The sequence below is a fragment of the Penicillium waksmanii genome (genome assembly GCF_028829765.1).
Source record: "Penicillium waksmanii strain IBT 27052 chromosome Unknown utg000004l:1.0-5674109.0:1.0-5678898.0, whole genome shotgun sequence".
Lineage (NCBI taxonomy): Eukaryota > Fungi > Ascomycota > Eurotiomycetes > Eurotiales > Aspergillaceae > Penicillium > Penicillium waksmanii.
The window spans coordinates 4,962,788-4,985,321 of NW_026643251.1; the positions used below are offsets into that span (position 1 = coordinate 4,962,788).

Below are 22,534 nucleotides of genomic sequence, written 5' to 3' on the forward strand. Positions count from 1 at the left end.
TCATCCACTCCTCCCCTCTCCTCCGCCGATCTTTCGCTCCATTGGCCCTTGGACGTTCGCGCAGAGTTGCAGACAGGATCGACCTATCTCTTCTCTACTCAGACCGACTCTCCGTTTGATGTGTGTGCGCACGTATCAACAAGATTTTGCCTCTGTGTGACTAGTCAAATACTTCTGAGAGATCTTTCTCGGAACACTTGTTCGGACGCTTGCCGTGCGCCGTGGTCTCCACCTTGCAATGCAGCGCGTCTGAGGATCTGCCTGTCGAGATTCGCTTCGGTGTGCATGGAGGAGCTGGCCTTCTTCGACACCTAACACATTCTCACAAGTCTTGCGGTGCCTCCCGGGGGAAATGTCCGCTCTTCGACAGCTGTTTCTCTGAGCGCTTCCCTTTCCAAGACAATGTCTTCGCCTTCCCCAGAGGCGACAACTACTGCCAGCTATAAGAACGATGACGAAAATTCCTTAATATCTCGCGCCGCCAGCTACACAGACCTCCCTAGCCAAACAACCACCGAAAACGCCCAACCGCCCTTGAGACGAACCTTCTCCGATTACGCCGTACCCATCCTAGCAGAGTCGCCGACCAAGGAAAGCGTGGCTGCTGGAAAGGACATTTTACGCCGGACCTCTCTCCGTTCGAAGAACAAACCCCCTGTTTCGGTATCCCATTTCACTCTGTCCTCGTCCGAAGACCTGAAAGACTCAGAAACGCAAGATGGCGCGGCCAAGGTACCGCAGACCCGAGCGCCAGAACCGGCAGCTCGCCCTTCTAAGAGCCGTACCATGTCGGGACGGATAGTGAGCCTGGCGCGCAAACCGTGGGGATCTTCGTCCCGATCACCGTCCCCATCGGCCAAGAGAGCCAAACAGAGATCAGAAGAACAGTCGCCGACGAGGTCCGGACCCCGTCAAACAGATGCGACAGACTCGGACTCGGGATTGCCCGCGCGGAAGCGAACGATTCTCTACAAACGACCACGGCGGCCCATGGTAGCTATGGTGGCTAAGGGAGGGAACGAAGAAATCCCAGGATCGCCAAATAGCCCCTCTGGAAGCTCATTACGACACCGTACATCGTTTGAAAAGTTCACTGCGTCTCTATCTGTGTCCACCCCGGTTCTTCCCCCCAATGCCCAAGGGAGCCGCAGAAAATGTTGCAGCATTTGCGAGCCACACAACCGACCATTCGCGGAAGAAGGACGAGCTCTGGGGCATATTTCGCGGCCTCGAGGCCGATTATCAAAAGTACGCCCCAAATGACTAAATTTTGGTCTGATTGTTGCTGACCCGAGATTAGGTTCCAATCGAAATCGAGCTCTTTAAAGGCTAATGTGATTCGTACCTCGCTCCTCCCTTTTCTCGGCCGTCACCATCTTCACGCATCATGCAAGAATCTCCGACCCGAAGATTTGGATCGCCGAGTCAATATCCTCAATAAATGGTGGATCGGGCTACTGGAGATGCTCAATGGGAAACACAATCAATCAATATCAGGGACCGACAGACCCGTATTTCTTGAGGCAGTGGTGGGAATTATGACTCGGCCAGAATGGCGCATTCCCTTTCCTACAACACAGCAGGGCGGCGGTCCAGCGGATTCGTTGAAGTACGCGTCAACTTCTGTATCGGAGACTTCCGAAGGATCTGGCTCATCTGGGTCTGATTTTTTGGTTGAGTCGATTCATCACAACATCCGAAATATCTTTGTGCAGAACCTCCTTTCTCAAATGGCATTCGTGGCGGAACGTATGTCTATGAGGCACGCTCCAGCCAGTCTGGTGGCATTCTGTGGAAAGGTTTGTGCGTACGCCTTCTTCTTTTGTCCAGGTGTCGCAGATATCTTGGTTCGTCTGTGGAACACGTCACCAAACGTCTTCCGCCGCATCTTCGCAGAATCGGCTGCATCCAGAACCGGGAATATGCGACCGTACACCCAGGAGCTTGCATTGAGCTTTCCGATTGCTCTTCGACCTCTAGCCTTCCATTCACACGCGCCTTTGTTGCGGTACCTACGCCGAAAGCCCGAGGCTCCCTTAAACACTACCAACGTTCCCTGGCATGGTCCATGGATTGCTCGCTGGTGTGGACGAGACACAGATTTGTTCTTCGTTTTCATCAAGTACATCCATATCCTATACGCTGAATACTGCCCACCCAAGACAGAGAAAGCGAAGCGGGTTCTAGCCCCAGGATTACTCTTGGTACAGGCACAGCTACTTGTTGTCATTGAGGACACAATTTATAAACAATCACTCCACCAGCCCGAGAGCAATAGTCATGCAGCAGCGATTACTTTCGACGACTTCATTGAATCACCAGATGCTTCGGCTTCCTCTCACACTCTAGGGGGTGGCAGGAACGGCCATCGATCCATGGCAGAGAACCGCCTGATCATTCTGCTCAGAGACTTCTTATCCGAATCGTCGTCTGAGCCAAATCGAGCTCGCTTACTCTACGCAGAGACATTTTGCGGGCTCCTCAAGATCGCAGCTCAGCGAATATCTTTGTTTGACCACAATGCATGCTTCCTGCTCTGTGATTTTGTTGAAGAGATCATTCCGATAATTACACGATACGCCCAATCGATTGAAAGAGAATTGTTCGACTGGGGATTTTGGCAGGGGGTATGCAGGCAAATGATGCAGAGCCATAATTCTCTCACCGAGGTGCGGGTGTTCTCCTTCATTTATTGCATTTGGGGCACTTGGACTACGACGGACGCAAGAAAGGCAAGCCTCTGTCTGGACTTCCTTCTTCACGAACCCGTTTTCTTCCATTATTTCAATCACTGGAGCCCGATGGTGCGTGCCTATTATCATCGCCTTTTATGCTGGAGAATGGGCCGGTTCAATGGGGAACCATCGGTAATCGATTCGTGAGTGTGCTATGTTTCCCCTCGTGGTCATTTAAAACTAATTTTCATCGTAGTACGATATATGAATTGCTCTCTGAGCGATTATTGCAAGTATGGGAGTATTATATTGGATTCCAGTACAAGGCAGAAGCCGGCCTCATTGCTCCACTGTCGTCTGCCCCTTGTACGCCGGCTCCGGGACGACGGATCATCATAATTCGGTGTGATAATCAGATATCTCCAGTGAATCTTTTCGTCTCATTTGACCGTGTTGTTCCACCGGTTCCACCGGAAAAGGTCACATCGCACCGGAGATCTGGTTCTTCGGACTCAACTGGTTCAGATGGCACATCTTCGAAGAGACGGTGGGGACTTTTTAAGAACATGTTCAGCAGCTCGTCAAGCAACCGATCACTTGAAAGCGGCGGAGGCAACAGCAGTTCGGACGAGTCTGACGGTGGAGGCCCCGAGCCAATAATGATGACGGAGAGCAGATGCCTGGAGCAGCACGAGCCGACACCAAATAACAGCACGGACGAGCTTATCCGACCCAAGACGCCGCATCAGCCATATTTCTTCAAATTCTCATTAGAATGGATGGACCGGCCGCAATGGCCCACCAAAAACAAGCGCCTCTTCACGCCGTGTCTCCCAGTGGCATCGCAGCTGCATGTCCAGCACCGGCGTTCGCCCTCCAAGTCATCTGAGTGCGACGCAGACTCCGAGCGTACCTCAATCCAGGAGAATACCGGCGATGGCGATACCGCGGAAGAACCTATGAACGCCAAAAAAACCACGACAGAACCTTCATCCGAAACTCTCCTCTCGGATAACCAGACCAGGACACCGACGACCAAAAACTCACCTCTCCCCGAACTACCCTCCCAACCTATCTACGACCATCTTGTGCCCAGCAAATACGCTGGTCGTGCGTTGGCCGAGTGGGCACACATTGTTTCCGAATGCGACAGCTTCTTCGCCCGACGACGCGACGAAGGTGTTCCTTCTGACCGCATGGTTGAAACGCCAAGTCTAGGAGTAGACAGCTTCCGGAAATAAGGGCGTTCATTCACTCCACACTCCTCGACTCGACAGAGCCACCACCCATGGTTCAGTCGATCACTCCAACGGCTCGAATATAAACGCCTCTGACTTCGCCTGGTAATGGGTAAGGGAAGTCATGTGTATTAATCTTGGCTTTTTTCTCTTTCTCTTTTTGATTCCTTTCTACATCAAACCGCACCGTGTGCATCGCGGGTATGGGGCATAGGGCATGGCGTATTCAGGGCCTTTTTTAAACCATTATTTACCAGGGCTGGATTCCAAGGTTTTCCTTGTTCTTGTTGTCACTCTCCTTTTCCTCGCCCTTTCTTCTCTTTGTTCTTGGAGCGAACTGCACACTTTTGGCCGTGGTAATCATAGTGAGACACCGAGCAATTCTAAAAAAATTCACTTCGAAATCTACCAGTTTCAATTTCTATTATTTGTAGATCTTAGCTAGAGAAATAGATGACCCATAGTGATGAAGTTGATATCCCAGTCTTGCGTAGTTTAGCTCGTTGCTGCGGCTTTCTCCTCGGCAATTTGCTTATTCAGCAGATAGAGCAAGGGACCCTGCACATCTTCCCTCTCCATTGCAACTTCAACCAACCGTAATCCAGTTCCACTATGGACACGCTCATTCTTCAGCACCTCCTGTAACTCACCGCAGGTCCGCGCAGTGAAGACACTGTTTGCGATCTGATCCTCGTCCGCACCGAAGTAGTTCAGTGCCTGAGTGTGTCGCCAGAAAGGCACATCATTGTATGCCTGCTTCCGGCCATGAATGACCCGCTCAATGGTGTACCCTTCATTATTAATGATGAATATCAGAATATTCAACTTCTCCTTGATCATAACGCTGATTTCCTGCGCGGTCATCTGGAGACTTCCCTCGCCGGTGATTAGAATCGTCTGGTTCGAGGCACCGGTTGCTTGATTTAGGCTTCGCTTTGCAAGGGCTGCGCCAAGTGTAGCCGGGAGCATGTATCCGATTGAAAGCCAGGTGACGGCGGTAAAGAATCGGGAGTTGGGGGGTAATTTGCAGTGGCGGCCGCCGTAGGAGGCTGTGCCGGTCTCTGCGAGGACGATGTCGTTTTCGCGGAAGATGGGGTTCACGAGGCGGTAGAAGTTGTTTTGGGCGATTATGTCGCTATCTTGGATATCGCTTGTGGTAACTTCGACCTTTGGAGGGCCGGTGACTTGAGTTGTGCGGGTGTTGTCTAATGCATGCAGGATCTGGGTTAGGACGCTGCTGGCGGACATGTCTCGGTAGGTGTCGCTTTCGATTTGGATAGTGTCGTCTTTGAATGAAATGGCGACTGCGTCCTTTGGAACTGTCGTCCAGAAGTAGCTGTTCGTATCGCTGTAGTGTGGGCCAAATGTCAAGATTAAATCGGCGGCTTCGAAGTACTCTTGAGCTGGCTTGTCGCCGAATGCTGCGGCGTACAGACCATACACGTTCGGGTGTGATTCATTGACGAGACCCTTTCCAAAGACAGTGGTCCATGTAGGCCAATTGGTCTTTTGAATAAGGGTATCAAGCTGGTCCAAGATTCCGAGTGAGCGGCTCTCGCCATCCACGAGGATGAATGGGCGTTGAGCACTGTAAAGACGATCCAAGATTCGGCTGATAACTTTGGATTCGTGTGGAGGGCTTAGAGCAGACTGAACGCGGATCGTAGAAGACTTGAGATTGGCAGATGAAACAAGAAGATCTGGCATATCATCCGGAATCTCAATATATACAGGACGCTGGTGGTGCAGCGCCTGTTGCAGGATCCAGTCGATTTTGTCTGGGGCTGTCGTTGTATCGGTCACTTTGGTCTGAGCCGCAGTGATATGAACTGCCATGGCAGAGAAGCGACCGTACTCTCCATCAGAGAAAGTATGATGCATCAACGCCCGTGTACTTTGAAGTGGGCGAGGTGGCGTGCCGACAATGTGAACGACAGGTGATCTCTCTCCATAAGCACCTGCGATACCATTGGCGGCAGATAATTCGCCAACGCCGAAGGTTGTGACGAGAGCTGACAGGCCCTTGATACGACCATAGCCATCGGCCGCATACGCAGCATTGAGCTCATTACAATTTCCCACCCAATGCAGGCCGGCGGGGACAACATAGTCCAACAGGCGCAGGTTGTAGTCACCTGGGACACCAAAGATGTCGGTGACACCGAGCTGAAGTAGACGAGTGAAGAGGTAATCCCCCAGCTTGACAGTATCGGAGGCCATAGTAATGGGATATATGTGATTATGTGTTGTATAGAAAAGCCCTGGAATAGTTGTAGAAGGGGAGCTCTGGAGCGGCATCTAGTCCGCTGTTGGCTTTATACCGCGGCCGCCCCGCTTTCCCGCCTTTTCCCAGTGACCACTTACAATCCTCCCCTCTCTTTCTCCAACCTGAACTCTTTTATCGCCGACAAGCCGTCGGTAGCCGAACCGCCGATGGACTGTGAGTATCAGTGTCAGTGCCGCTGACTCGACTCCCTTACTCTGCGGAGAAAGCAGCCAATGGTCATGGCGTCGCGACTGGCGGCCTGCGAGGCCTGTCGTAAGTCCAAGTTGGCTTGCGACCACCAACAGCCAGTCTGCTCGCGTTGCCAGGCCACGCAAGGTGTGTGCATCTACCGCACTGCACCGTTCAAGCGTCGGAGAATTGAAAAGCCAGTGTGAGGAGTATTCGTGAAACTGTCTTTCCACTTAGATCTTACATATTGACTTTCAATTAGCTTGAAATCTCCTGATCCATCGCCATCCTTCAGCCCTAGGCGTAACCCATACCCTAATCCTGGGTATTTGGGATTATCCAGCCATGCTGCAATTTTCAAACACATCACTCCGGACGACCACAGCGCTGGGTCTCATGCTTTGGGCCCTGAAGTCGCAACCGAACCATGGATTGGCGATAATCATTTATTGCTACAGGGGGCAGATGTATTGAGACATCTGCTGACCCTTTATTCATTATTGTCCATGAAAGAACTGGTGGAGTTCTGGCTGGCAAAAGGCACAAACCTTGCACTTGCAGAGCCCTTTGTCGCTCAATGCGCTGAAAGCGTCAGCCAATTATTTGATTCACACGACGAGAGCTGGCATCTAGTCTATGCGAGGCGACTGTTGCAAAATTCGGCACGACCATTGCAGTTCGACGCATCTACCGATCTTGCCGACTTTTCGAGTCAATTTTTAGATCACTATGCTCGATGGGAGACCCTCGGGATCTTCTTCGCGGCAGTTAGTCGTGCGACAATTGATGTCCCCTTTTTCCCGGCTCTTTACACAACCGAAGAGCAACAGTATACTCTTCGCCGGTTGGCTACGAAGTTGTGTGATTTCTCTCTAGAGATTTCGCTCTCGCTAGACTGCCTCAATGATCTGCAGTTAATTGTTCAATACGAGAACTTCATCGTACACTCATATGTCGACGGTGATCAAAGTAAGTCTTTTTACTGCGTTGGCTCCAACTATCAACTAACCAAACAAGGCTATCATTCATGGCGTAAACTTGGCGACGTCATCTCCTCAACCTTCGCTCTCGGCTACCATGAGAATACTCAAGCTAAAACGGGCATACCGCCATTTCTTGTAGATCTGCGCAAAGCGGCCTTTGCTCGAATTTACTCTGCAGATAAGAACATTGGCATTTTTCTAGGTCGACCGCCAAGGATGAACAAGCGATTTTGCCACTTTCAGATTCCATCTTGTGATTTGAATGCGCGAGTAAATGGCAGCACTAATGATTGGGATCCTGATACCACAGTGGGATATCGAGCCGATACACGCTGGTCGGCACTTTGCGCTTCACTAAAGGAAGAGGTATGGGAGCTTCTCCAGGATAAAAGCGACGCTTCTTGCGTTGCAAAGGCTAGGTAGGTCTCCTCATTGACTCGACGGCGGGGAATAAAAGCATCAACCGAAAACTAATCAAGCTTCTTAAAAGTGAAATCCAGCGCAAAGCTGAGGAACAGTGGAAGGCTCTACCCAATCACTTCCGGCTTCAGAGTAGTCTCAAGCAGTGCGCCGGGAGTCCTTTTGAGCGAGACTTTCTCGCGCATGTACGCCTAAATCATCTCCACGTTCTCTTCTTACTCCGCCTATTGCTCCTAAATACCATGACGGAACCGGATATTCCCATTATCGAGACCGCAGGGCAGATGCTGGCTCTTGTGGTAGAGGCCATTCTTCTTCGTGACCAGCTGACAAACTCCGGAACCGGATTGATATGGAAGGTATGTCTTTCCCGTCGTGAAATGTATATTGCCTTGGCCATTCTTTATTGAACTTTGAACTAGGTCGCGTACTACGGGCTTCCAGCAGCAGGGATTATCCTTCTTGCATTACTGAAACAACAGTCCCACGCTACGCAAAGCATTTCGCGTACCAAGATTCTCCGAGATCTGAGTGTCTTTGTGGCCGAGGTCCAAATCGGGACCATAGTGAGATCCGGAGATCCAAACTTCGCATTGCTATCTCGCGCGACGCAAACCATCCAACGATTTTTGGACTCTTTCCATTCGGATTCGGTACCGCCCCCGCCCCCTGAAGCTGGCCATGATGATGGGAATGAGGATTGGGCTGCTCTTTTGAGCCAAGATCTGTGGGACTACGAAGCTGGATTCTGGCAGAGCTTGGCAGACCATCCGTCTCTATTGGCGATTGATCCTCCATTGCCCAATGTATAGTTGTAGCGAGGGTCTTGAGAACATGATACCCAAATTTAAATTTGTATGAATAATAGCATAAAATATCATTTCAGCTACCATAGGTCATCACTTATTAACAGGTATCCATGTCACATCCGAGTCACTAACTAGATCCTAGCGTCTCCAGGGCTCGCCGTTGTGATTTAGAAGATCATTAAGCATTGCTGCTGTCCTGCTTGCTAGCCCGTCTCTCATTTCGCTTCTTTTCCGACCATGGGAAGTGAATAACAGGGACAAGGAAGAAGCTGTTACTGCTATCTGCGATTCCAGCAAGGGCATTGTACCAAGCCAGGAACGCTCCGAGAAGAGCGAACAATCCACCAGCTTCAAGAAGCTTGGAGTTCGGAAGTCCTTCCGCGGTCGGGAGAAAGTACCCCAGAGCAATGAGTAGAAAAGCAAGGTCGACAAAGAAGAAAAGAGAGAAAAAATGCCACGGTCGATTTGACCGTGCATAACATAACCAGGAAGGTGAAGATGAACCAGCCCTGGTGAAGATTAGCTGATTTTGCTCTGCGCCCCACGAAAGATCATAGGTCATAGGAGAGACAAACCATGAGGTATATCGCAAATGCATTATAGAACATAATCGGCGAGCCATTGTCGGCTTCAATGAGAGCTCCTTCAATATTGAATCCACCCGGGATGAAAGTAATCGCAAGAGACATCCAGAATCCACCATACGAGGAGAGCACAGTTGCACCGAATGTATTCCCAATGGCCATTTCCCTTTTTGAGGAGAATGAATGTCAGACACCGTGCTTTTTATTTTTATTTTTATTTTTATTCAAATCATGTCACATTGTGACAACTTACCACATTCCAGCAAGAAGTTGAATTAATCCACCATATACCAAGGCAGGGCCAACGATCATATTAGGCTTGTTCACACCGCGCACATCCATCTGGACACAGCCCAGGACAAAAGTCGTCAGGGCGAAACCGCAGAGTCCCAACGGGGCGGGGTTCGCGACCTTGCGGTTCTTGGGATTCTTGTATAGACCCGGTTGGAATTCACCACCGAAGGCTGGAAGGCGGCTTTCGGCGGTGTTGATGTGGGATAATGGGCCATACCGACCGAAATCAACATCGTCTGTGTTTGAATCGGAGGCAGCGAGGTTATTCAGGGGCTTGGTTGTGTTGTATTTGGCATTGTTGGATGCCATGGTGAAGAATTGTATAAGGGGATTGAATGGAAAGATACAAGGGAGGAAAAGGAAAAGGAAAATGGCCGAGGGCTGGTATCCAGTCGAGATGGGATAAATCAAAGTTGACTTGTTATTCAATTGAGAGTCCAACCTCTTCAACCTTTATAAACATGCCTACGAGTACGAAATCAACTTCCTCTGGTCCGCGACACGCAAATACGCATGTGCCTCCCCCCCTTCATCAGAAAACCAATGAGAGTCGCAAACCCCTTAAAAGACCCTACCAACCCAAAAATTAAACTATCAACTCAAGCTATTGGAGCTAGAAACAGCTTCCGTACGACCGTAGGTCCATATAGCGGCGTCATGGAGGAGCACAGATCTTGAAAATGAGGGGGCGAATGATCCACTGCGAACGAAGATCTGCACCCTACGCTTGGGGAAATGCGGAGAAACCCCAGATGAGTGGGCAGTGAGGATTTGGAACCGCAGATGGTTGAGACAATAGAGTTGGTTTGGTGGGGATCGGAGTCGACCTCGGTATTTCTTGGGGGTGTTCCGACAGCAATGGGTCCGACCTCCTGTGGAAACTTTATTGTTGCCGAATATTTGAGCCGAAGTGAATCTTATATCCTTGATCGAGGGGTAGTGGGCCTGGTTGCCCAGTGGTCTAGCTAATAATCCTTGTCTTAAAAGTTCCAGGTTCCAGGTCTAAATGGACCTTTGCTGATGAGGGGCCAATCAGTACGGCGGCATGGTTTCGTTCCAGCTGCACTATTCTCGATGAGTGTTCTTATTCAGTTCAAGCAGAAATCTAAGGTCGCCGCTATCAAAATAATACAAAGAAGCCCCATTGGTATATGACACGCCAAAGAAAAAAGGTGGAAGCTTTCCTAATATGCAAGGATGGGGGAGATGAGGACGAGAGGGGGTCCAGTCGAGCTAGGCTGTACAATGCTCGAGTTGGACATGGATGGGAGATGCGAACAGAAGAGGCAAAGGAGTGTGACCAAAGCGTAAGGAGTATGCACAAGAGGGAAGAAGAGGGTGTGAGGTGGTCGTAGCAAGGGAAAAATGTAAATTACAACTAGGACAAGAGCTTGCCGCTAGCAATGTCAACTGTGTCAGCAACCCGATTGATCCAATACTGGGCGAGCGACCAATTGCCTGTGTTGATACTGTCCCGAATGGCGGGGAAGATTGAGGCATCGTATCCAGCCCAAAGTTCGGGTCCGAAGACGACATGGCGGAATTGAGTGCGATTGGGAATCTGCATTCACACGATTATTAGCTTGAGCTTGACAGGGGAAGAAATCGATCCAAAACTCACACCACCGCCATCGGCTAGATCCAATAAATGGGTATCGAAGCTAGCCATCTGCATATTGTGGTTCACCCGTTGAATGGCCATGACATTACTTTCATAGCCACCAGAACCCCACACACTATCATGCCATACCCGAGTCCATTCCTGGAACTGGGCGGCATTGGCCTCTAGAGTTGCTGCAGCCTCATGCATTCTCTTCGTATCGACGTCCGCTTTCTTAGATTTAACGAATTCATCCAAATCCTTCACCCAGCCGGTCACATATCGTCCATATGCTTCCATGTCGAAGGGGAGCATGGGATTCTCCGAGAGATCCAGCAAGAGAAGACCCCAGAACTGGGCGAGAAGCTTGTGGTACTCGAAGCCAGGGTCACCAAAATTTGACATCCACTCAAATGATTCATAGCAGCTGTGATACGGGAAGGGTTCCCCCTCGAATCCAAAGTCGATGCTCGAAGTGCCGGCAATATCCTGGAAAGCGACATAGTCACTACCGGCGCCAAGAGGATCGATCTTTTGGTTCTTTTCATCCCAGATATCCTTCAGTGTCTTATTGGCAAATGGATCAGAGATACGATTCAAGATCGACGTCACCGTGTGCTCAAAGACTGGCGACCCTGCGACTCGGAAGTTGGGGCCTGACACGCCTACATCTACGTTGAGATAGGCGTAGGCGTTGGCGCGGAGCTCGTCCACTTCCTTCTCCACGTGCTCAGTGGAACCGATAAGGTTATACTCCTCACCGTCCCAGCTGACGAATTCGATGGTCCGCAATGGCCGCCATCCATAGACGAGCAGCTCACCAAAGACGCGAATGAGTTCCATGAAGACGGCGGTACCACTGCCTGGATCAACACTACCCAAGCACCACGAGTCTCGGTGGTTTCCGATGATGATCTTCTTATCTTGCTCCTCCAGCCCAAGGATTTTGCCATGGATATTGTAAATTGGCTGTCGCTCCTCTTCATCCTGTAGATTCATTAGATGAACGGTCGGGGAATCTTGGTCCCCTGTCCACCAGCCTTGAATCTTGGGGACCCCGCCAACCCATTTCTCTGGGACCTTAGAGCCATGGCCTTCTAGAGATTGAAGAAGTCTTTGTGCATCGCGCCAGGAGATGGGAAGACTTGGAATTTGTACCAAGGCAGGACTATCTGCCGGAGACATCCTGTCCTTCTCTTCTGGGGTGGACGCGTAACCGGGGGTTAGCACGTCACCGACAACCTGAGACATTAGGCTGACACCGCCCCTTTGAACGCCATCTGTGGGCATATAGCGACCTTTCGGGTAGGCTGGGCCGTTGACAAACCCATCCTGGGACGGATCGGAGTATATGATACAGCCTGCCGCGCCAGCGAGCTCGGCCGATTTGATCTTCAGTGCACGATCCGGTTGAGTTCCGTAGTAACGAACGAGAGCGATAGAGCCGTTTAATGAGATGCCTCGGTCGGCGAGTAATTGGAAGTCTTCGCGGGAGCCAAAGTTGGCGTATACTAAGGGACCGGTAACGTTTCCTGACTTGGAATGGCCATGGAATACCGGGGTTTCCGAGTCGTTTTCCTCGAGAGTCGCTTCCCAGACCAGTTGAGGCGGATCGATGATGGCCAGCTTGCGACCATCTTCACGAGGGTAGTTGAGATAAACTTGGAATTCCTCCCGCTGGATATCATCGAACCCCGCGCTATGCATCTCCTGCTCGATCCACTCCGAGAGGACGTAGCTACCCTTGGTACCAGCGATGTGAGCAAAACCCGTGACCCGCTTCAGATTCTCGATAATATTTGTCTCGTTGATGTGGCCCTGAATGAAGTTCTCGACGGAGGAGGCGCTGTACGACTGACCCATGACCATCCGGCTATTCAGATTGAAGATGTCACCGATGAAGAAGACGTATACCAAGGAGACGACAAGCAGCAGGGCAAACATTCGAAGGACCATGATACAGCCTTGGTCGCGGAAGCGTTCTCGTGCATTACTCAGATCGATGGTTGGGCGGGTGAATCGCGGGAGGCTCGGGAGGTATCGTTGCAGGGGCCGTTGAATTGCGGAGAGGGTTCGCGTCAGACTGGAGAGGCGTTTCGAGAACCGCTGTCGGAGTTGGGTACGAGAACTTGAGGAAGCGTGAGCGGAGTCATCGACTTCCATCTGATCAATTTCCCTCCGCAGTTCGTCCAGCGATCCCCGAGCCGAGCCCGAGACGGAGGAGGCGAGATCATCGAGGCTGTTCCGGACGGATTCGACGGTGGGTGGTTGGTAATGGGAAGTATTGCGATCTAGCAGACCCTGTCGTTCGGTTTCGCTACCTTCATCGAGATTGGATCGCGAGGAGGATGATTGTGTGGCTTCTTCGTAGGAGGGGATGGGGAGAGCTTGGTAGTCGAACTTATCGTCGCCCATGGCGGATTGTAGACTCCCAGGTGGAGCCGTGACAAGCGAAGGACACGGATGGGAGCTGGTCGATCATGATATGATTTAGATGGAAGGAGTGAGTGACATGATCCCAGAGGGAAGTGAATGTACAGAGTAGATAGATTATAGAGAGAGACGGGGGGGGGGGGGAGGGGATGGAGATGGAAGTTGTAAGAGGAGGCGGAGGCGGAGGAGGAAGAGGAGGAGAAGGAGAAGGGGCGGTTGCCAGCCAAGACCAATCAATGTCACTGCCTGTGCCAATGCCAATGCTAATAACTTCCACTCCTCACTGATCTTCCTTCAACTACCACGATAGTCCCCTTCTACTCTGGACAATCACCTCGCCAGAGAGAGGGAGGGAAATGAAGTCTACCTACAGACTGGACCTCGGACAATCCAAGTGCAGACATTACTAGTATACATACTTAGACCGACCTACACCAGGGCGATCACTTCCCGGCGCTGCCCAATTATGGGGACCAAAAGTGTTTGGTCCACTCACAGGTACAGGACAGGAACTGGCATACACAGACATACACAGATGACCGCAAACCAGTCATTTCTACTCCGGACCGCCACCGATGCTATATGACCTCGAGAATGACTTTATCCGTGAGGCCACGCGGAGACAACGGATGTCACCATGTGTGGCGATCCACCCATGATGAGGAGTTTCAGGGAAATGTTGCAAGATGGTGGATACGGACCTGGGTTGAGATAAGATGGCCAAGTGCAGTCTGCAGTTAACCCTATAGTTTGATTTAACTGGTGGGGGTAGGTGGAATGAAAGTGGAATGGTACAGAGGATACATTGTACACTGCAGACGGGGCGGTGAGGGAGATGTAGTACGAGTACTAACTATAATACTATAGTACTCCGTACTCCGTATACTTAGTATAGATGCAGTAGAATCGTGTACTATAGAATAGAACGAGAGTATACACTCTACGTGGTACTCAGCATACTGCAGATACTGCTATATGATTTAATTATAATTGAATGCATGTACTCTGATCACTCCGATTTCCGGCTGAAAGGAGGTTTCCCCCACTGCCCAAAAAAAAAAAAAAAGTGCACGGTGACTGATCGTACAGTGTAGATCCGAGTACACAACAACCTCCTTTTTCCTTCAGGGCCCGCCTTTTCTTTTCTTTAAACAGGCACGCTTCTGCTCTCTTCTCCTCCTCATCCTCCAATCCTCCTCCTTCTCTCTCTCTCTCTCTCTCTCTCTGCATTTCGTTGTGCCGCTTTGCCTATCCTTTGTACTTCGTGCTCCGATTCCTTCTACCCCTCCCCCACCATGGCTGCTCGTCCCCAAAACATTGGTATCAAGGCCATTGAGGTCTACTTCCCCACTCAGGTTCGTTCCTATCTCAATAGCGGTTTCCCCCTTTTTGTTCAAGACTAACCATACAATCTTCTACAGTGCGTCGACCAGGTTGACCTCGAGAAGCACGATGGTGTCAGTGCCGGAAAGTACACCATTGGTCTCGGCCAGACCAAGATGAGCTTCTGCGATGACCGCGAGGGTGAGTTTGCTCTCTCTGCTAGCAATTGTTTAAGATGCACTCCACAAAGAACCCATCAAACTAACCTTTGGTTCTCCGTGCAGACATCTACTCCATGTCCCTGACCACCCTCGCCAACATGATGAAGAAGTACAACGTGGACCCCCAGTCCATTGGTCGCCTCGAGGTCGGCACCGAGACCCTCTTGGACAAGTCCAAGTCCGTCAAGTCCGTCCTGATGCAGCTGTTTGCCCCCTACGGCAACACCAACATCGAGGGTATTGACACCGTCAACGCCTGCTACGGTGGTACCAACGCCGTCTTCAACAGCATCAACTGGCTCGAGTCCTCCGCCTGGGACGGCCGTGATGCCATTGTCGTCTGTGGTGATATTGCCCTGTACGCCGCTGGTGCTGCCCGCCCTACCGGTGGTGCTGGCTGTGTCGCCATGCTGATCGGCCCCGACGCCCCTATTGTTTTCGAGCCCGGTCTGCGTGCCTCCTACATCACCCACGCCTATGACTTCTACAAGCCCGACCTCACCAGCGAGTACCCCGTCGTTGATGGTCACTTCTCTCTCCGCTGCTACACCGAGGCCGTTGATGCCTGCTACAAGGCCTACGGTACCCGCGAGCAAACCCTGAAGGCCATTCAGAACGGCACCAACGGTGCCACCGAGTCCAAGACCGGCATCGACCGCTTCGACTATATCCTGTACCACGCCCCTACCTGCAAGCTGGTCCAGAAATCTTTCGCCCGTATGCTCTACAACGACTTCCTGGCCAACCCCGCCGACCCCGCCTTCGCCGAGGTCGCCCCTGAGCTCCGTGACATTGACTACACTGCCTCTCTGACCGACAAGGCTGTCGAGAAGACCTTCATGGCTCTGACCAAGAAGCGCTTCGCCGAGCGTGTGCAGCCCGGTCTCCAGGTTGCCACTCTCTGCGGTAACATGTACACTGCTACCGTCTACGCCGGCATTGCCAGCTTGCTCAGCCACGTTGAGTTCTCCCCCAACGAGCCCAAGCGCATCGGTCTCTTCAGCTACGGTTCCGGCCTGGCTAGCTCCCTGTTCAGTGCCAACATCGTTGGTGACGTTTCTCACATCGTAAAGAACTTGGACCTGAAGAACCGCCTGGAAAGCCGCACTGTCCTGGACCCCCAGGCTTACGATGACATGTGCAAGCTGCGTGAGCACGCCCACCTGCAGAAGAACTTCAAGCCCTCTGGCAAGACCGATACCCTGCAGTCTGGTACCTACTATCTCACCGAGGTTGACGACATGTTCCGTCGCAAGTACGAGATCAAGGCATAAACGGTGTTAGAAATTCTTTATTTTCGCCATTTCTTTTACCGTTGGACATCATGACCTTTTTTTAGACGGTTCCAGAAAAGATTCCCCCCAAAGCGTTCTGTGATGATTTTGCGGCCTGATAGAGCACGCAAGGAAAGGGAAAAAAATCACCCTTGCGTATTTTTCGTTTCTTTTTTTCTTTCACATTTCTTCTGTGCTATGTTTTTAATTCCTCCCTTTTTACTGGGATGGATGTGACGAAATAGGCTGGTTACTACAGTACTAAGTAATGATATGACATGTGTGTATGCACAAAATTTCTTCTTAATTTTTGTCCATTCTTCTTCCTCTTTGTCACGGATCGCTTGCTTGCTTTTCTGAAACGTAGATTAGCTGCTAATTATGGGACATTCTCTCTAAGTCTCAGGAACCGGGCGCTATGTGTGACGCCGATCGCCCGGCGCGTAGTCGAACTACGCACACCTCTGTAAGCGCCGAGAGACATCACACTTCACCTTCACACCTCACACTTCTATTTCCCCCATGAACTGCTCCATCTCTTCCCCACTAACGTTCCCCCTGCTTCCAATGCACCCCAGTACTCGCCGAGCTATTTTTATCCTGCTACCAGCTAACCGCCCACTTCCCACCATGGCGATTCCTGAAGCAAGCCGCTTTCCCAAGGAGCATGCGCCTTCAACCGGTGAGGCCGCTAATTACCTGGGAAATGTGACCTAATTGTTGCTGAATTTAGAAGCGTTCGCTCGTCTTGCAGCAAGCTAGTCCCAAGAAGGGATCTGAAGAATGATATCGAAGCTGTTGCAAAATATAGCAACACTTTAACGCGCGACTGTCCGCTGAAACCGCACTATGCCCAGACGGAGTCCCTGAAGGAGGTTTCAGTGTCCCCTGTCGCGCGACTTCAGGCAAAATTGTCGGCAGTTTCGCGTTTCATCGCATGGAAGTTCCTCTAGATCGGAGACTAGGATCCCAAAAAAAGAATAGGAGCCTCCGCTGGCGTCCCTATGGACTCCTTCTCCATGTTTCAGGTTATTCTGATCGCCTTGGGTTCGTCAGTGGGCCCTGGTCTTAAGATATGCTCCCATGCTTGGCTTGTTTGAGCCTGCTGATCGTTTAACATTTAATATCCAAACATTCTCCTTCTACATCGTGTCTCTGTTTCTTCAAGTGGACGGTCTTCAATCTTGAACGACCTGCTCGGTCTTTACATTGGTCATCGCCATTGACTTACATTCGTTATCACGACTCGGACATATCCCCACAAAATGGCTGTCGAGATGTCAAACAAGCAGTGTCGCCGTCCTCCAACCATGTCGCTGGAGTACGCTCGCTACCAGCCGACAACACCGCCGGAGCTTCCTCTTGCGGAATGTATCGGCTCGGCTCATAGCCGCAATGCATCCAATTCATCCATTTATTCGAGTGAATCCTCGCCTTGGTCTTCTATTACTGGCAACACAAGTCCTACCACATCACCAACTCGTCATCATCATGGCCCGGCTCTCTTGCCGAAGATTCGGCCTCAAGATGTAGTGATCGAACCTGTCTCTGCAGGTGGACCTCTGCGCCACCGTCGAGTCTTGTCCAACACACGAAACCCTCCGGGATTTGTCCCGTATCCAAGTAGGGCCCCAGTTCAACGAAACAGGGCAGGTTCCAATAGCCAAGCTACCTTGGCTTCTCCTATCTCCCCAATTATCACTACCGGCCATGGAAGCTCGTCCGCCTTATCGTCACCAGTGACAATTCCTTCAAACAAGCGAAAAGCTGGTGGCGGACATTCTCGCGCTGTCTCTACCTCCAGTATCGATGAAGCTACGCTGAGCCGTTATGGCTATCCCACTTATCGCCAACTTCCCAAATTTGTACCGCAGATGCAGTCACAGACGACCCCCTGCACTCCATGCACACCGGTGACTCCTGTAACACCGAACATTGTTGTGTATTCATCATATTCTCAGGGTCCCCCAAAGGCCGAAGCACCTCAGCGGAGCCCTGTGCGCCCACTTCATCCATTGACGGTTCCAACACCGCAATACAGCTATAAGCAGACTTCTTCAGCCCAGCAATCTCCAAAACCTCTACCTAGTCCCCAGCAGGAACTTATCTCGCCATCAACCAACCTGATGTCGTACCTAACTTCTCCTACTCAAGCAATCAATCTTGTTCGTAATGTGAGCGTTGTCCCAACTCGTGGTATGCACGATTATTTTTGGTGGGACATTCGCAATCTCCGCAGCTGGACATCATTTTCACTGGCTACATTCGATTCAATTCACGGACTCACCCAGCTTCTAAATACGGAAATCCCGGCCAATCTTGCTCCCCCGGTTGCAGTGGCCCCTTCACGCCTCGCGCCTGAGTCTGAGCCCGGTCTTGTCAGCCTTATACGCGACCTATATGCGCCACGCGTTAATGCTGCCCTAAAAGTCTCTCAGGGCCCAGATCACCTCCAATTATATGCAGCACCAGATATGAGACACACCGGTCACAAGAACCACGGCCATCCTCATTTTCTGGCAAACTATACCAATGATACAGACCACACAAGCGCTGGTCTTCCCCGCGGACGACTTGTTGGTATCGTTAAGAGCTTCGACCGCTGGAACACGGGAATGCGCAACGAAGCACCCCACCGTCGTGTCGAGTACTTGAATGGCCTAGCCCATTTACAGAGATGCATGCGCGAGCACTCCTGCCGATATGGCTTCATAATTACAGAAATAGAACTAGTCTGCGTCCGCGCAGGCTGCGATATGGGCGGCGACATTCCATACTTCGGCTTCCTCGAAATAGCTGCTTCAATCCCACTCAAAACCGCGGCTACGCAGCAACCAACCACACGCGAAGCACCACCCCTAGCAACGCCCATCAGCGCACGATCATTCTCATCATCTTCCCATGCATCGTCATCATCGATCAATTCCCGCCAGCAGTCTCCCGAATCAGAGTTCGATGATGGATACTCCTCAACGCCCATGACAGCGAGCCTGGCATTATACTTCCTACTCATGCTGTCAAAATCACAACCGCTCCCCGATCAACCATCTGCCCACCTCAACGTTGGCGGACCGGGAGCTTTGACACGGCAGATCATCCTGCCGGAAGCGAAAGATAAATGGATTCCCGAGCCTCAGATCGGTGAGCGTCGCGATGCTAAACGCGTGCGTGGATGGGTCTGGCCTCAGGATGCATGGCATCGTCGGGAGGGTGGTGGTGTTCCTCGGTCGAGGAATGCGGATGGTAAGAAGAAATGGCATAAATAGGTATAGGTGTACGGAGTTGGTTGGAACAGGCGTTTGGGTTTTGGAGTTGATGATGAGCGATAATGAGTGTTATGATTTTCCTTAACTTATTCTTCTCATCTTTTGGCTTGGCACTTTTCGGTTTTATTTCTTCTTTTTTTTTTCTTGAGTATTCACTGGGCATTTATATTACATTTCATCTGCGCGGTGGGGGGGCTATTTTGGTGGTTTTTTCTGCGTTGCTATTCCCCCTTTGTGTTTTTCTATAGTAATGTAATTTGCTTTCCAAATACCTTTTCTTTTCTGGCAATTTCTCGTTAGAATCTCTTATTCATCTCATGCTTTACTTTCAAGCTCCGAGCTCCATTATTTCTTTACTGGCAAGGAACTCCTAAGGTCCCCATTCACCCCGACAGACCCCACAAGCAGCACGTACCGTTGTGGAGGAGCCTCCTTTCCATCTTGAACTGCTGATTGTATCAAAATGTCAAGGACCTTGGGGAAGAGTACCTCGGTGGCCGTGTATCATGAGGACATTGCAGAAAGGGAGTAGGACAGGCAAAGGCCGTGCGTGTTATTTAAGAAATTTACTCCCAAATCTGAATTCATTTCGAGTGACGATCTTCTTTTTTTTTGTTCAAAGAAAAGAAAAAGAAAAGTCAATCAATACTTATAGTTACAAGTTGCTCGCCTCGTACCCCAGAGTCACGCCCAAAGATGCACGCCTCATCTTTCGAAAACGAGATCCGTGATGTCATTATCATCGGCGCTGGGCCTTGTGGATTGGGTGTCGCGGCCCGCTTACAAGAAGAAACGCCCTCGGCAATGTTCACGGATGAAGAGCACCAGCGATATCATTGGATTAAGAAGCATACGGGGAGGATGAAGCTTGTTCAGGCGGGACACAGCAAGATGAATGGGGTCCGGGCGGAGAAATGGAATGCAGCGAAGAAATGTCCCTGCGATATCAGACAGGGAGAACATGGTCAGAATATGAACGAGCGCCGAGGATCAATCGATTCGGTCTCGTCTGTGCCTTCGCTTTCGTCTTCTACTAACTCCTCCGATTCGACATATTCTACTCTTGTTCTCGACGGCACGGGCGATAAATGGATGCAACGATGGAATAATGCTTTCCGTACTTTGGAGATAAAGCAGCTACGCAGTCCAATGTTCTTTCATCCGGACCCCAGCGATCGGGATGGCATGTTGGCTTATACACAAGAGGTAGGGAGGGAGAGTGATCTGTGGGAAATTTCTGGCTGTGTTGGGAAGGAAATGAGCAAGCATAAGAAGAAGAAGAGAAGACAAGGTGGAAAGCAGCAGTGAGATTTACAAACAGCAACCTTTGTCGAAAATCGGATTGAATGGCTAACATATAGTATTTGCTGACAGATCCATCGGGGGCGAGATCGACGAAAGAGACCGCAAGGACTACTACTCTCCATCTACGGATCTCTTCACAGACTACTGCAACTCCATCATCGACAGATACAATCTTGATGGACAAGGTCAGATCTTAAAGCAGGAGATCACGGGGATCACATATGATTTCCTCCCCGAGCGTGGAGATGTACCGGTATCAAACTCGAAGATCTTCACTCTTACTTCCTCAACCGGCCAGAAGTTCTATAGCAAAGCCGTAGTGCTTGCGATAGGAGCCGGTGGAGCGGGTATATCCAAAATACTCCCTTGGAAACCATCAACAGAGGAAGAAGGTGCATCGGCATGCTGCCACAGTATGGAAATTAAGACTTTCCCAAGTGCGAATGTGAAGAATAAGATCCAGCGCCGACAGCAAACCAATGTGGTGGTTGTGGGAGGTGGACTTTCTTCAGCGCAGATCGTTGATATGGCTATTCGGAAGGGTGTGACCAAGGTGTGGTTCTTGATGCGTTCTGATATGAAGGGTGAGTATTAGTGTGCCCGCGGAAGAATTTTTTGATTCGTCACGGTGCATTTAAAGTTCAATTTGTCAACTTGTGATGCTGCTAGTACCTGTGATATTCACATGCTAACATGAATTTCAACTAGTCAAACATTTCGATATCAGTCTACCCTGGATGGGAAAATATAAGAACTGGGAAAAAGCAGCGTTTTGGTCTGCTGACACTGACGAGGGTAAGAAGATAACGACTCAACTCCTTCTTCCACCAAGGGGTAATAATCATCTGACCTCATATGTATAGAGCGCCTGGAAATGATCAAGGTGGCCCGAAATGGCGGTAGCATCACGCCCCGCTACACTCGGATCGTGAAGCAGCATGCCGCGCATCACCGCGCGTCGATCCACCCGCGTACGGTGATTAGCTCGCATCAGTTCAATGCAGAGACGCAAACCTGGAGCTTGGTCACTGATCCACCGATTCCGGACCTACCTCCGATCGACTACATCTATTTTGCAACAGGGGCGGGCGCCGATATCCGCCAAATGTCCTTACTGAGCGATATGAATGCCCAATACCCAATTGAAGTTAAAGAGGGACTGCCCTGTTTGACAGATGATCTCATGTGGCGAGAAGACGTACCTTTGTTCATGACGGGAAGAATGGCAGGGCTCCGGTTAGGGCCCGGAGCTCCGAATCTCGAAGGCGCGAGACTTGGTGCGGAGCGGATCGCCTGGGGCCTGGAGGAGATTCTGGAGAAGAAGCAAGAGGTTGGGGAGCAGTGCGAGGGGTTCTGTGGGCTGGGTAATCGGTATGCCTCACTGGTTGGTGATGACAGCACGGAGGAGTAAACTAGGGCTATCTTCCTTGTCCTCCCCTAGGGGACGGGGCTTGGTTACGATCCGCTGATCGCTGGGCACTATCTGGATGTGGGACAGCTCGGCCAGCAGTTTATCATGTAATGCAATGCGATTAAGCTTATTGTGTCACTCACATCAGCGTCAAGCTCCTAGGAAAAACCGGTCCATCCATTCCTCCCTTCATTCCCGAAGCTCTTGAAAATCACCGGTTCATCCCCGCCATGCTGGTCTCTG

At 50.8% G+C, this 22,534-nt stretch overlaps 9 protein-coding genes across 9 annotated transcripts; 6 read left to right on the forward strand and 3 right to left on the reverse strand.

Annotated features, from left to right (window-relative positions):
* Positions 1-402: 402 nt before the first annotated feature.
* On the forward strand, positions 403-3,916 carry N7481_004670 (DUF1765 domain-containing protein; the record flags this gene model as incomplete). Its single annotated transcript, XM_057263889.1, has 3 exons — positions 403-1,248; positions 1,329-2,878; positions 2,932-3,916. 3 exons carry the CDS (start codon positions 403-405, stop codon positions 3,914-3,916), a joined length of 3,381 nt encoding a protein of 1,126 aa, XP_057125550.1.
* Positions 3,917-4,408: 492 nt separating this feature from the next.
* On the reverse strand, positions 4,409-6,133 carry N7481_004671 (alpha-keto acid decarboxylase family protein; the record flags this gene model as incomplete). The annotated part of the gene is made up of 1 exon (XM_057263890.1): positions 4,409-6,133. The coding sequence occupies one exon, from the start codon at positions 6,131-6,133 to the stop codon at positions 4,409-4,411; it is 1,725 nt and encodes a 574-aa protein (XP_057125551.1).
* A 285-nt stretch (positions 6,134-6,418) lies between these two features.
* Positions 6,419-8,583, forward strand: N7481_004672 (uncharacterized protein; the record flags this gene model as incomplete). Its single annotated transcript, XM_057263891.1, has 5 exons — positions 6,419-6,570; positions 6,631-7,337; positions 7,386-7,770; positions 7,842-8,130; positions 8,194-8,583. 5 exons carry the CDS (start codon positions 6,419-6,421, stop codon positions 8,581-8,583), a joined length of 1,923 nt encoding a protein of 640 aa, XP_057125552.1.
* Positions 8,584-8,758: 175 nt separating this feature from the next.
* On the reverse strand, positions 8,759-9,767 carry N7481_004673 (acetate uptake transporter family protein; the record flags this gene model as incomplete). The annotated part of the gene is made up of 4 exons (XM_057263892.1): positions 8,759-8,938; positions 9,066-9,089; positions 9,156-9,330; positions 9,418-9,767. 4 exons carry the CDS (start codon positions 9,765-9,767, stop codon positions 8,759-8,761), a joined length of 729 nt encoding a protein of 242 aa, XP_057125553.1.
* Positions 9,768-10,836: 1,069 nt separating this feature from the next.
* On the reverse strand, positions 10,837-13,473 carry N7481_004674 (M28 family metallopeptidase; the record flags this gene model as incomplete). The annotated part of the gene is made up of 2 exons (XM_057263893.1): positions 10,837-11,019; positions 11,080-13,473. The coding sequence occupies 2 exons, from the start codon at positions 13,471-13,473 to the stop codon at positions 10,837-10,839; spliced, it is 2,577 nt and encodes an 858-aa protein (XP_057125554.1).
* Positions 13,474-14,786: 1,313 nt separating this feature from the next.
* Positions 14,787-16,309, forward strand: erg13 (hydroxymethylglutaryl-CoA synthase; the record flags this gene model as incomplete). Its single annotated transcript, XM_057263894.1, has 3 exons — positions 14,787-14,846; positions 14,913-15,015; positions 15,099-16,309. 3 exons carry the CDS (start codon positions 14,787-14,789, stop codon positions 16,307-16,309), a joined length of 1,374 nt encoding a protein of 457 aa, XP_057125555.1.
* A 630-nt stretch (positions 16,310-16,939) lies between these two features.
* N7481_004676 (uncharacterized protein) lies at positions 16,940-17,262 on the forward strand (the record flags this gene model as incomplete). The annotated part of the gene is made up of 2 exons (XM_057263895.1): positions 16,940-16,991; positions 17,072-17,262. 2 exons carry the CDS (start codon positions 16,940-16,942, stop codon positions 17,260-17,262), a joined length of 243 nt encoding a protein of 80 aa, XP_057125556.1.
* A 312-nt stretch (positions 17,263-17,574) lies between these two features.
* On the forward strand, positions 17,575-19,575 carry N7481_004677 (uncharacterized protein; the record flags this gene model as incomplete). Its single annotated transcript, XM_057263896.1, has 1 exon — positions 17,575-19,575. The coding sequence occupies one exon, from the start codon at positions 17,575-17,577 to the stop codon at positions 19,573-19,575; it is 2,001 nt and encodes a 666-aa protein (XP_057125557.1).
* Positions 19,576-20,271: 696 nt separating this feature from the next.
* Positions 20,272-22,291, forward strand: N7481_004678 (FAD binding domain protein; the record flags this gene model as incomplete). Its single annotated transcript, XM_057263897.1, has 4 exons — positions 20,272-20,879; positions 20,950-21,464; positions 21,589-21,675; positions 21,744-22,291. The coding sequence occupies 4 exons, from the start codon at positions 20,272-20,274 to the stop codon at positions 22,289-22,291; spliced, it is 1,758 nt and encodes a 585-aa protein (XP_057125558.1).
* Between the last annotated feature and the right edge of the window lie 243 nt (positions 22,292-22,534).